This window comes from Phacochoerus africanus, chromosome 15, assembly GCF_016906955.1.
Source record: "Phacochoerus africanus isolate WHEZ1 chromosome 15, ROS_Pafr_v1, whole genome shotgun sequence".
Lineage (NCBI taxonomy): Eukaryota > Metazoa > Chordata > Mammalia > Artiodactyla > Suidae > Phacochoerus > Phacochoerus africanus.
The window spans coordinates 15045912-15059909 of record NC_062558.1 but is presented as its reverse complement, the minus strand read 5'-3'; the positions used below and the strand labels follow the sequence as shown (position 1 = coordinate 15059909).

At 45.1% G+C, this 13998-nt stretch overlaps 1 protein-coding gene across 4 annotated transcripts in view; it reads right to left on the bottom strand.

Moving 5' to 3' along the window:
* Window positions 1-13998, bottom strand: part of FDFT1 (farnesyl-diphosphate farnesyltransferase 1) — a 34873-nt gene that overhangs the window by 1297 nt on the left and 19578 nt on the right. For all 4 annotated transcript variants that reach the window (XM_047760574.1, XM_047760576.1, XM_047760573.1 and 1 more), the window contains 2 exons: window positions 10854-11030; window positions 7896-8048 (listed from right to left, as the gene is read on the bottom strand). In XM_047760574.1, coding sequence (XP_047616530.1) covers window positions 7896-8048; window positions 10854-11030 — 330 coding nt within the window. The remainder of the gene's footprint in view (window positions 1-7895; window positions 8049-10853; window positions 11031-13998) is intronic.

The window sequence follows — 13998 nt, the reverse complement described above, 5'->3', positions numbered from 1 at the left end:
GGCCCTCAGGGCCCCTATCTGAGCTTTCCTAGCCTCCAAATCGCTCTCCCATCTCTCTTTGAACCTTGAAATGCACTCATCTGTTCTCCACCCCATCACCAGAGATCTAAACCCCCCACTGCGTGCAGGCCTCAGGGCTCCCTACTCCTCCTGAGGGTCCTGGGACCCCCTGCCCCTCCCCAGCCTCGCCTGCTGCCGCCCACCTCCCTCTGCACTTTCTAGTAACAACTGCCGCTGTTTGACATGTGCGATGCTGCTGTGCATTTCTGCTCCCTTCCTTGTTCACGCCATTCCCTCTTGTAGAAAGGCTCCTCCCACATTCCGACACCGGGCAGACTCTAACCTTTTGCCCAAGTCTCAGCTCAGGTGTTCTGACTTCTAAAAAACCTGCCCGGAAACCCAGGTTGGGCCAAGTGCTGCCCCCCCCATCACCCCCGTTACATACCCTTCCCTGTCACCCACATGGAGCCATCTACGTGCCTCTTCCTAACAAGACTCAATTGTGAAGGCACCAGGGCTTACTCGTCTGATCTCTAGCCCAGCCCTGTGCATGGCCACCATAAACGTTCGCTGACTCAAACTGACCAACCTTAGAGGTTACAAAGGCAGGAAATGACTGCAACCTGGGCCCACACAGTGGCGGAGATGAAGAGGATGGAGCATGCATGTGAAAATTATTACTTTCAAATTTTCATGATACTATGGGTGTTTTTTCCCACAGACACATCCTATATTCTTGCCACCTTCCCCCCAAAAGGCATTGCTACAATCTAACAAAACAATAAAATATGCATATAGGAATATGTTAATGATACCTAATATTATGTTATGAAAGATAGCTATAGAGAGAAAAATACATGGGGATGAAATGATAATTCCTTATTTCTTTTCAAAAATTTTAGATGAAGTTACTATGCTTATACAAAAGCAACACACACACACACACACAAAAAAGAATGATTTACTTATGGCACTTGGGAGTTCCCTGGTGGCTCAGCTGGTTAAGGATCTGGCACAGTCATTGCTGTAGCAGGATCACTGCTGTGCCGTGGGTTCAGTCCCTGGCCCCAGAACTTCCACATGCCAAGACTGTAGCCACAAAAAAGAAAAAAAAAAACAAGCAATACAAAAATAAAAAAATCAAAATTCCCTTACGTTACTTCCCCTTCACAATGCCCTCTGCTCATAAGCCTATACATGTAAATGTACAAACTCTCACATTCATATATTAATGTAATAATATGATATACTGGTAGTTTCTTTCATGCTTCTTGCTATGCCCATATAAGCCTAAATACAGACACAAAATGTCATACAGATGAATTACATGTTACATGGTCTATAAATAATACATAATGTATAAATGACTCTATGCTACACATATAAAATCGTACGGTTTTATTTTAAAATAGGTTATAAAACATATTATTCTATAATTTGACTTCTTTCACTCACATAACCTTTATTTTCTTTTTACAGCTTGACTTGCAGCATATGGAAGTTTCTGGGCCAGAGATTGAATTGGAGCTGCACCTGTGATCTGCTCTGCAGCTCACAGCAACACTGGATCCTTAACCCACTGAGCAAGGCCAGGGATCAAACCTGCATCCTCACAGAGACAACGCTGAGTCCCTAACCTACTGAGCCACAATAGGAACTCTATCTACCCACATAGTATTTGATGGACTTTTTTTTTTTTTTTCGTCTTTTGTCTTTTTAGAGCCGCACTCACAGCATATGGAGGTTCTCAAGGCTAGGGGTCTAATCAGAGCTGTAGCAGCCGGCCTACACCACAGCAATGCCAGATCCGAGCCATGTCTGCGACCTACACCACAGCTCATGACAACACCAGATCCTTAACAAACTGAGCGAGGCCACTGAACCTGCAATCTCATGGTTCCTAGTCGGATTTGTTTTCGCTGCGCCACAATGGGAACTGCCTGATGGACATTTTTTAATGCTAGAACCTGTAAAATAATGTCATTCTTTTTTTTAAACACAAGCTGCATAGTATGAATGTATTACAACTTAATCAATTCACTCTCAACAAGGCTTGAGGACAAACTGCTCCAATAAGCATCTCTGCACATTTTCTGGTTATTTTTGTAGGCAAAGTCCTAGAATTGCTCCATCGCACAAAGTTTTGACAGGGTATGAAAACAAACAGAAGAGCCAGGACATTGACACAGATCCCTGATGTGGGCTGGAGAGAACAGAGGACTTGGTCAAGCCCCCAGGTTACCTGGATCCCACAATGAGGTCAAAGGTAGTCATTAAACAGCAAAAGAGAAGTTTATGCCTGAGGTCTGAGCTGGAGCAACCACGTCAGGAGGAAGAAGCATGTGGTGGAGGAAGAAGGAAGCCATGGCAGCAGGCAAAGCTCTTCTTTGTTGAGAAAATATGAAAATGATGAAAGATTTCAAGGAAATACCAGCATCAGGGGCCAGAGGCCAAAGAAGCAGACGGGGAGGTAAGAGGCTGAACCTGCAGCAAGTGTCACAGAAGCTGGGCGAGGAAAGGGCTTCAAGAGGAGAAAGGAGAGAGACTCTCAGGGCCCAACAATGCAACAGGATCAAGGAAGAGTAGAAAAAAGTGGTCATTAGGGAGATCCTATCCACTGTAGTCTCTGCAACAGCTCAGGTTCAATCCCCAGCTGGGCACAGGAGGTTAAGGATCTGGAGTTGCTGCAGCTGTGGCTCAGATTCAGTCCCTGGCCTGGGAACTTCCATACGCTGCGGGCACAGCCACTGAAAAAAAAAAAAAAAGCGGTCATTTTGGTCATCGAATCACTTGGGTAAGAAAAGCTCTAATGACAAGGTAGGAAACAAAGCTATCATAAAGTGGCTTGAGGAAAAAAAAAAAAAAAGACTACCTTCAGAACACTACACTGGGAGTGCCCATTGTGGCTCAGGGGTAACAAACCGACTAGTATTCACAAGGATGTGGGTTTGATCTCTGACCATGCTCAGCAGGTTAAGGATCTGGCGTCGCCGTGAGCTGTGGCGTGGGCTGGCAGCTGTAGCTCTGATTTGACCCCGAGCCTGGGAACTTCCAGATGCAGCAGGTGTGGCCTGAAAAAGCAAAGCCCAAAACAAACAAACAAACAAACAAAAAAAACTCCTACACTTTCAAGAAGCGTAGCTCTGAGGGAAAGGAGAGGGAAGGGCAGGGGGAGCTGAAGACCAGGAGGACGGGGGGCATGTTCTGGATTGAGGCACACCCGGCTGAGGGCAAGGAGGGGGTTTAGACACAGAAGGTGGGGGAGGGGGGAGGGCACGCATGCGTGGGGTCAGGTCGGAGATGCAGCCGCTCTCATCCTGCTCGCAGGGTTCAAGGCACAGTCAGCTGAGAACGGGGTAGGGCAGGTACAGCCCTGCTCTTTCAACTGCACTCCCTGCTCTGGCCACAGCCTGACTCTGCGGGTGTGCTAGGAACTGAAATCCTGACACGCTCACAGGACTACACTCTTAGTCTCCCAGACCCACAGGGACTGAAGAGCCTGGTGATACTCTACTGCCCATGGCCAAACAGGAAGCTCTGCCAGCTTGAAAACACTGGCCCTCGCCAAGGAGTCAACTTTGGCAGAGAAGGAAATGGAAGCCTCTAGCTGTGCCTGAGCACTCACTTCTGTCCCAAAATAGCTCTTGGAGCTTCCCGCCAGCTGTCAGGTACCCAGACCTGTTTCCAGCTGAAGCTGCTCCAGAGGCCACTGGGCCCTGGGGAGCAGCAACTCTGCTCAGAGGGTCTGGGCTTGGTGCCACCTCGTGCCCTACACATTGGAGCTGAGAGAGGAGGGTCCCGAAGACCCCTGCAGGTGCTCTACTGTTACAGCCATCAGTCCATGGACCTGAGGGAGAAATGCCCTCCTGTCGATGCAAAGGACGGGGAGAAAAAGCAGGTTTGCAGTCCACATCCCCCCACCACAAAATGCCAGACAACTTGTGGACTTTCTACAAAAAGCCCTTTTTTTTTTGTTTTGTTTTTTGTTTTTTTTTTGTCTTTTGTCTTTTTGTTGTTGTTGCTATTTCTTGGGCTGCTCCCGCGGCATATGGAGGTTCCCAGGCTAGGGGTCGAATCGGAGCTGCAGCCACCGGCCTACGCCAGAGCCACAGCAACATGGGATCCGAGCCGAGTCTGCAACCTACACCACAGCTCACGGCAACGCCGGATCGTTAACCCACTGAGCAAGGGCAGGGACCGAACCCGCAACCTCATGGTTCCTAGTCGGATTCGTTAACCACTGCGCCACGAAGGGAACTCCCCTTTTTTGTTTTTGTCTTTTTAGGGCCAAACCCACAGCATATGGAGGTTCCCAGGCTAGGGGACGAATCGAAGCTACAGCTGCTGGCCTACACCACAGCCACAGCAACTCGAGATCCGAGCCACGGCTCATGGCAACACCGGATCCTTAACCCACTGAGCGAGGCCAGGGATAGAACCTGCGTCCTTGTGGATACTAGTCAGATTTGTTTCCACTAAACCATGATGGGAACTCCTCTACAAAAAGTCTTAATTTGATGGAGTTCCCGCTGTGGCGCAAGAGGATCAGCAGCATCTCAGAAGTGCTGGGACACAGGTTCTATCTTCGGCCCAGCACAGTGGGTTAAGGATCCAGTGTTGCTACAGCTGTGGCATAGGTCACAACTGCAGCTCAGATCTGATCCCTGGCCCAGGAACTTCATATGCCTAGGGGCGGCCAAAAAAGGAAAAAAGAAAAAAAGTCTTAATTCGACATTTTATTGACAAAATATCCTTAATGCTGACATTAAAACCATGGTCACATACTACAAATGGAGACTGTCTTCAGAGTGTATTTCTGAGTCAAATCAACTGAAGTATTCACATTAATTTTCCCCCAAAATACCTTGAGTTTCATGAGCGTAACTGGAAACAAAACAATTGATGTCCTTGATCAGAAGTCAGCAAACTTTCTCTTAAAGAGCCTAAGCAGTATTTTCAGCTCTGTGGCCACTGTTACAGTTGCTCACTCTGCTGCTCTGACAACATGGAAACAAATGGGAGGAAGTTCCTGTTGTGGCTCAGTGGTAATGAACCCAGCTAGTATCCATGAGGACTTGGGTTCAATCCCTAGCATCACTCAGTGGGTTAAGGATCTGGCTTTGCTATGAACCGTGGTGTAGGCTGTAGATGAGGCTTGGCTATGGCTGTGGTGTAGGCCAGCAGCTGCAGTTCCTATGTGACCCCTAGCCTGGAAACTTCCATATGGGCAGGTGTTGCCCTAAAAGAGAAGAAAAAAAATACATAAATAAAAAAGGAAGAAAAAAACAAAAGAAAAAGAAATGGGTGGGGCCATGTCCTAATAAAAACTCATTTACAAGATGGGGGGGGGGGGGTGTCCACAGCCATAGTGTGCCCAACATGGCCCTAAATCAAAATGCAAATTTAGGATTTAATTCCTTCTTCTTTTTACTTTGGCTGGGCCAGCGCATGAAGAAGTTCCCAGGCCAGCGATTGAACCTGTGCTACAGCAGTGATAATGCCGGATCCTTCACCACTAGGCCACTGGGGAACTCGAACTAGGATTTAATTGTAGTAGTGAAAGAAAAAAACAAAAAAAATCCAAATTTTAATATGGTAGTAGAACTGCCTACGACACCAAAAAGTTTTCTGAAACTAGTAATTGGAATAAAACTGCGGAACTAAAATCTTCATTCTCTGAACTACAAACTACATAGGACATTTCGAATTTATATAAAAGGGAGAAACAGTGCCTTAAATGGCACTGTTTAGAAAGGGCAATTCAAGGAGTTCCCATTGTGGCTCAGCAGGTTAAGAACTCGACATAGTGTCAGTGAGGATGCAGGTTCAAGCCCTGGCCTGGCTCAGAGAGATAAAGACCTGGTGTTGTTACAAGTTGTAGCATAGGTCACTGACACAGTTATAATCCCGCTTTGCCTTGAGCTGTGGTGCAGGTCACAGACGCCACTCAGATCCTGAGTTGCTGTGGCTGAGATGCAGGCTAGCAGCTGCAGTTCTGATTTGATCCCTAGCCTATGAACCTCCATATGCTGCATTAAAGAAAAAAAGGGGGGTAATTCAAGCCCTCAGAATTACTGTGAACAGCCTAGGCCCTGAAATCAGCCAGATGTGGGTCCAAATCAAGGCCCCATCCAGGGAGTCGGGGCCTGCAGTTTCCCTGATAATAATAGTACCCTCCTGTTCAGTTGCTCTGCCAGGCACAGTCAGCCCCAAATGCATGCCAGCTGTGTGGTGAACCCCAACATTCCAAGTCTTGTCAGCAGCAATTTCTTGGTCAATGGCTGATCAAGTTCATCAATTCCCTAAAAGAATTTTAAGATTTTAAAAACCTGATCCGGAGTTCCCGTCTTGGCGCAGTGGAAACGAATCTGACTAGGAACCATAAGGTTGTGGGTTTGATCCCTGGCCTTGCTCAGTGGGTTAGGGATCCAGCGTTGCCAGGAGCTGTGGTACAGGTCACAGACGCGGCTTGGATCCCGAGTTGCTGTGGCGTAGGCTGGCGGCTACAGCTCCAATTAGACCCCTAGCCTGGGAACCTCCATATGCCACAGGAGCAGCCCCAGAAAAAGGCAAAAAACCAAAAAAAAAAAAAAAAAACCTGATCTTCTCTTACACCTTTTATAGGTGCCTCAGGAGGAAATGCCGAAGCCCAACGCTTGTCAGGCAAGAGAAGAGGAAATGCAAGGAGATTGTGCAGCATGTGACGGAGATCAGAGGCAACGGCTGCTTTGAGGACTTTTGTTGAGATGAACCTGCTGTTCCAAAGCACCTCTGGGGTAGAAACATAACCAGGGATTGGAAGGATCAGAAAACCAGGGACAGCAGTGGTCTGTGTGTGTACTAGGCAGGGAGGGGGACTTCTGTTTTCATCTACTTCTGCAGTATTTCAATCTTCTCTAATAACAAACCTAAGGACGGCGGGTCTCTACAGTACCAGATAGCAGTGGCCACCCGCACCCCAGTGTGACAATCAAAGCTGTCCCCCTGACATTGCCTATGTCCCCTGGGGGAGAAGAAAGCAAAACCAGCTCCATTTGAGAGAAGCACTGCTCCAGAGCCTCGCCAGGAGAGTTCTAGCCTCTAACAAAAGGTCTTTTTTTTTTTGTCTTTTCACCTTTTCTAGGGCTGCTCCCGTAGCATATGGAGGTTCCCAGGCTAGGGGTCGAATCGGAGCTGTAGCCACCGGCCTACGCCAGAGACACAGCAACGCGGGATCCAAGCTGTGTCTGCGACCTACACCGCAGCTCACGGCAATGCTGGATCGTTAACCCACTGAGCAAGGGCAGGGACCGAACCCGCAACCTCATGGTTCCTAGTCAGATTCGTTAACCACTGTGCCACAACGGGAACTCCTTTTTTTTTTTTTCCAAAAGCTCTTTTGAACCAAGTCATACACATCCCCTCCCGAGCTGACTGGACTAGAACAAGCATGTTTTGTTTTATAGAATCATCCTGGCACCTGAAATCTGCACTAGAAAATCTAGAAACAGTCGCAGCTTAATGGACTCAGTTGCTGAAATTCTCCACACACTGGTTTCTCAACTGAGGTCCCCAATGTAATGGAAAGTGCTGGACTGCGTGTCAGGAAGTGGGGCCTGGGGCCCCAGACCCCTCAGTCAGATGCTGCATCAACAGCCACTAGCCTTGGCTTCACATGCCTTACCCGCAGCACAAGGCTGGGTGGCCTCTAACTTCATCTTCCAGCTCAAAAAATAAGGTTTTCCAAGGCCTGGCGGCTTCCTTTATCTCCTCTGACCATATGCAAAGCTGTTCGTATTCTTCCTAATAAAGGACCCCACCCTGTCTCTTTGTGCCGTCACACAGTGAGTTGCTAGGATCATCTACTATCCAATAATGGAAGGTGTACATCATGACATTAGGAAATAAAAGCCCACCTCTTCCATGTACTGGTGTATTATGGCTTTGACAGCTGGCATGTTGGTGGCATCCATCATCAGGGTGACTGCTTGCCCTTTTCGAATCTTCACCACCCCTTTGAACACCTGCTGATTATTATAACAGGCAGCCAAAGTAGCAATGGCCATGACCTACAGATAGCAAGGAAAGAGAGAGAAAACAAAAATCCATTTTATTAAAAAAAGTGAGAGAATGCATCAAAAGCAACTGTCATGAAAAGGAAAGAGATTCTATAGAAGGTGCCAAAGGGCTGAGATGTAACCAATCAAGAGAAAATACCCGTGAAGAAAGCATGTCAAGGCTACTTTCCCACGCCTCCTGTTCTTGACAACACACAGAATCAAGTGCTCTTTGCAGTCTCAAATAATTCTATAGTTTAGTCACTTAAGTTCCTTTTTTTTTTTTTTGCTTTTTAAGGCTGTGCCGGCAGCTCATGGAGGTTCCCAGGCTAGGGGTCTAATCAGAGCTGTAGCTGCCGGCATACGCCAGAGCCACAGCAATGCAGGATCCAAGCCGTGTCTACGACCTACACCACAGCTCATGGCAAAACCGGATCCTTAACCCACCGAATAAGGCCAGGGATCAAACCCGAGTCCTCATGGATACTAGTTGGGTTCGTAACCCGCCCAGCCACAATGGGAACTCCCTTAAGTTCCTTTTTATTTGGAGACAACAAACACAAGCAACATTTTCCGTGCTAGGGCAATGAGTTATTTAGATATGAAAAATATATATTCCAACATACTATCTGGAAAATGTTTTCTGTTTTGGTTTTTCTCCCTGTTTTTCCTACAACAAACATAATCATTATACATTTTTTTAAAAAGTAGCATGGAGGGAAAACAAAAAATAGAGGGGGGTTCGTTTCCATGCTCAGAGCTAAATTATTTCTAGAATAGATGGAAACCTAAGTCAGGCACATAGATTTTATTTTTTATTTTACTTTTTCCTGAAAATCTATAACTTTTTTTAATTCTTTTTTTATTGTTATTTCCCCAATACAATTTTTTTCTACTGTACAGCATGATGACCCAGTTACACATATATGTATAGATTCTTTTTTCTCACATTATCATGCTCCGTCATAAGTGACTAGACATAATTCCCAGTGCTACACAGCAGGATCTCATTGCTAATCCATTCCAAAGGCAATAGTTTGTATCTATTAACCCCAAGCTCCCCAACCACCCCACTCCCTCCCCCTCCCCCTTGGCAACCACAAGTCTATAGGCATATAGGTCCATCAACTAGTCAAGATGGGTCACTAGAACAAGACCTAACCACATTTCCAAATCTGTTAAATCCTATGGCATTTTTCATTCTATTTGAGTTAAAAACTGAAATAACTGGTAAAGACATTTAAAGTTTTAGCTCCTAGGACCACAAGTCTAGGGAAAGGACAGCAAAAGTCAGGTGGTTATAACAGTCACATGAAAAGATGCTCGACATTACTAATGATTAGAGACATACAAATCAAAACTACAATGAGGTACCACCTCACACTGATCAGAATGGCCACCATCAAAAAGTCTACAAATAAATGCCAGAGAGGGTGCAGAGAAAAGGGAACACTCCTACACTGCTGGTGCAGCTATTATGGAAAACAGCATGAAGCTTTCTCAAAGAACTAAAAATAGAGCTGCCATATGAACCAGCAATCCCACTCCTGGGCATATATCTGGACAAAACTGTAATTCAAAATAATACATGTGCCCCAATAGCAGCACTATTCACAACAGCCAAGACATGGAGACAACCTAGAGATGTCCACTGATAGATAAATGGATAAAGAATATGTGATGTGTGTGTGTGTGTGTGTGCACACACACGCAAAATGTGGAATACTACTCAGACATAAAAAAAGAACGAAATAATGTCATTTGTAGCAACATAGATGGACCTAAAATTCTCATAGTAAGTGCAGTTAAGTCAGAAAGAGAAAGACAAATACCATATGATATCACTTATATGTGGAATCTAAAATATGACACAAATGAACTGATCCACGAAACAGAAATGGACTCACATACAGAGAGAACAAACTTGTAGTTGCCAAGGTTGGGGCAGGGGGGATGGATTAGGAGTTTGGGATTAGCAGATGCAAACTATTATATATAGGATGGATAGACAACAAGGCCCTACTATATAGCACAGGGATTTATATTCAATATCCTGTAATAAACCATAATGGAAAAGAATGAAAAAGATGTAAGTATAATTGAATCACTTTGCTGTATGGCAGAAATTAACAATGTTGTAAGTCAACTACACTTCAATAAAATAATTTTCTTAAGGTGCTTAATTAAGACCTTTTTTTTTTGATCTTTTGTCTTTTTAGGGCCGCACCCTTGGCATACAGATGTTCCCAGGCTAGGGGTCTAATCAGAGCTGTAGCTGCTGGCCTACACCAGAGCCACAGCAATGCCAGATCCGAGCCGTGTCTGCAGCCTACACCACAGCTCAGGGCAACGAGGGATCCTTAACCCACTGAGCAAGGCCAGGGATCGAACCCGCAACCTCATGGTTCCTAGTTGGATTCGTTTCCACTGTGCCATGACAGGAACTCTGAGACTTTTTTAATAATAGCTTTAGCAGCGTTTCGCCCAGCACCTCTCATAAATAAGACACAAAACCCTAGATTTAATTGTAAGGATAAGGATCAAACTAACTAGTTTAGAATAGCTGATGGAAAAAAGGGGTTCTAGGTTCCAGAAAGGAGCAGACCTAACCCTAAGGCTAAGGGTGGTGGCTATGGGGCAAAGGAGAGGTGTTGTGAAACACACCTGCCTCTGGAAGAAGAAAATACCCTAATATCACCTTTTAAAGGTAAACACACAGACTCAACACTGTAAAGGCATTCTGAGCATCCCTCGCCCCATCCCAGACTCCCTCTGCCTTGGCCTCCCATGGAAAACAAGAACCGCCCCGGTCCGCACCTGTGGGATAGCACAGAAGTTAAATATGCTCTGGTTTCTAAGTCGTGAAAGGTACGTGATGACGTCGGGGATGTGGTGCAGTGTATTGGTGACTAGCTCGTTCAGGCACTGCACGGCCAAGTCCACGTTCTCTGGCTTTGCAAAGTCACCCAACTTCTTAACATACTTGCTCCAAACCTAAACAGGAAGATTAAAACACAAGTTACCATGTACACAGGGGGACAAGGTACAAGCCACATGAAAGGATCTTTGCAAATAAGAACTATGACACACTGTCCAAATCTTTCCTAGCTGCTGCTTGGTCACCAAGACCAAGTCTGTTTTCAGCTCTGAGCAATGGTTACCATGACTACAGTCAAGGTCTGATCATAACCAAGACTAAGTATTTGGGAATGTGTCCCTTTGGGACAATCTGTGTAGCATGTACTAAGCAATACTTTGATGATCTCAGGCTGAAGAGGCCTCCTATCATTCACAAGGAAGACTACTGCCTCTTCCTGAAAAAACAGCCAGCTGTAGCAACATCAGCTACAACTGCACTGCAAGCTAAGCATTAAACATTCCCAAGATGGCCAGGCCTCAAAATAATTAATGATTAACATTATATGCCGGATTCTGATAAGAACACTGCTGAACAAGCATATCTAGGGAAGATGAGCCGAGTCTCTTCCCTAAGAACATGGTAATTGATCTGGGTAACTTGAAAGTAAAGTAACATCCTCATCTCCAAGAGTACAATTTGTCTTATATCTTTAATGATATTATTTAGAGGGTTCTCTGAAGCTAGCAAATAATTTACTTTCATTCTTGGATATTCTTAAGCTTCCAAAGGAATAATGCTTATTTTAACTTTATACGCTCCCTCAAATATATAACTGGGCCTAAAAGGACTAAGATTCTAAGGAGAGTCAACTGTGTTATATCCATTACCTAAACCCACTCAGATTGAGGTACTAGATCATGTTGCAGAACCTAGAAAAAAATGGTTAATGAACCCCTACGTATCTATCCATCAGCCTCAACAATCACTGATCCTTGGCCAACCCTCTTCCATCCATGCATTCATTCCACATCCCCAGCTCCATGATTTACTTTGGCCACATTTATGGCCTGTAGAAGTTCCTGGTCCAGGGATCAAACACGTGCTACAGTTGTGGCCTATGCCACAGATTCTTATGCCAGATCCTTAACCCACTGCATCACAAGGGAACTTCCCCCAAGATTCAATTAAAGCCCCAAGGAGTTCCCACTGTGGCACAACGGGATCGGCAGCATCTCTGGAGCAACGGGACACAGTTTGGTTCCTGGCCCGGCACAATGGGTTACAGTGAAGAAGGAACACCTGCCCCCCACTTCACCTGCTCTTCTCAAAGGGACCCACCCCAAGGTCCAGTGGACTCCTGCTGGCTCCCATGCTCATGTCTGAGACACCCCACAGCCAATCCTTGCTCTGTCTGCAAAGGCTCTGGTCATATACAGGTTTAGTATGTGGAGTTGGTTCAGTTTTTCTCATCTTTTTTTGGTGAGAATCTGGGAAAATCCCCAAACTGTGATGCTGCTACCATCACCACCAACATTTTGTAAAATCCAAAACTCAAGCTAAGAAATGCAGAAAAGATGACAGAACTAAGAGAACACCATTTGGCATCTCCATTCATAATGTATCTAGGCAGTGACCACCAAGGAGAAGAAAAAGAACCCATAATATATAAGGAAAAGAAAATTAAGTTGTCATTAAATTTCAACAGCCAGTCTTTAAAACAGGACAAAATGGAGAGTAACACATTTAAGAAACTCAAAAATGTGAGCTAAAAACTTTATAGCCAGAAAAAGTGACCTTGAAGAATAAAGGACACAGACAAACTGTCACCAACTTGTATAAACACAGGGAATCACTGTTGTGGCAGGTGTTTTCTATCTACCAGAGCACAGGCACAGACAGCAAAATGACTAGATGTCCCACAAAGACAAAGACTGGTGGTGAGCACAAAAATGAGACCAAATGAGGGGGCAAAGGAAGATGTCTATCTGATCTTGCACTTTATAGACACTATCTGATCTGACACTTTAGATATAAATACAACAGAAAAATAGGGAATTAGCTAGCATATGCCAAAATATACTTTCAGTTGTTCAGTAATTATACTTGGTGGTAGCAGCACTAGAATCACTATTCAGACTGCAAGATCTATAATATGGGAAAAAAGCAAAAAAAAAAAAAAATATATATATATATATATATACACATATGTGTGTGTGTGTGTGTTCTGGTAGATAGAAAAATATATATATATGAGTTCCCTGGTGGCAAAGCAGGCTAAGGATCTAGCATGGTCACTGCTGTGGCATGGGTTTGATCCTTGGCCTGGGAACTTCTTCATGACACAGGTGCAGCCAACAAAAAATATTATGGGGAGTTCCCGTCGTGGCACAGTGGTTAACGAATCCGACTAGGAACCATGAGGTTGTGGGTTCGGTCCCTGCCCTTGCTCAGTGGGTTAACGATCTGGCGTTGCCGTGAGCTGTGGTGTAGGTTGCAGACGCGGCTCGGATCCCACGTTGCTGTGGCTCTGGCGTAGGCCGGTGGCTACAGCTCCGATTCGACCCCTAGCCTGGGAACCTCCATATGCCGCGGGAGCAGCCCAAGAAATAGCAAAAAAAAGACAAAAAAAAATTATGGGATATACTAATTCTATCATCTATTATTTGCCAGAAAAATATGACTCTCAGTGAGATGTAATGTAGAAGAAAATATGTAATGGTACCAAGTTTGACCCGGAAGTATCAATACAAAGTGTAAGGTATTTCAGCTTTAAAACTAAACCTACCAGTGACTATCCCGAGCTGGATGAGTCCAGATCCTAAGCAAAAAAAATGTACAAACTGAACTTGAAGGTTTCGACACACCACAGGGCAAGGAAGCTATCTGACTATTAGGGTCCCATCAAGAGGACGCAGAACACAACTTGAACCCCTTGGTGACCAAAGAGAGGAAATTTTGAGCTTTAATTGTGAGAGCAATTACAACAGATTGAACCCAACCAAATACGTTTTAGCCCATGTGTTCATAATGTTAACAAGAAATATCTAATTGGTCACTTTCTGAGGATGACAGAAAACAAATTCGTTATCTTCGAAGCTGAGA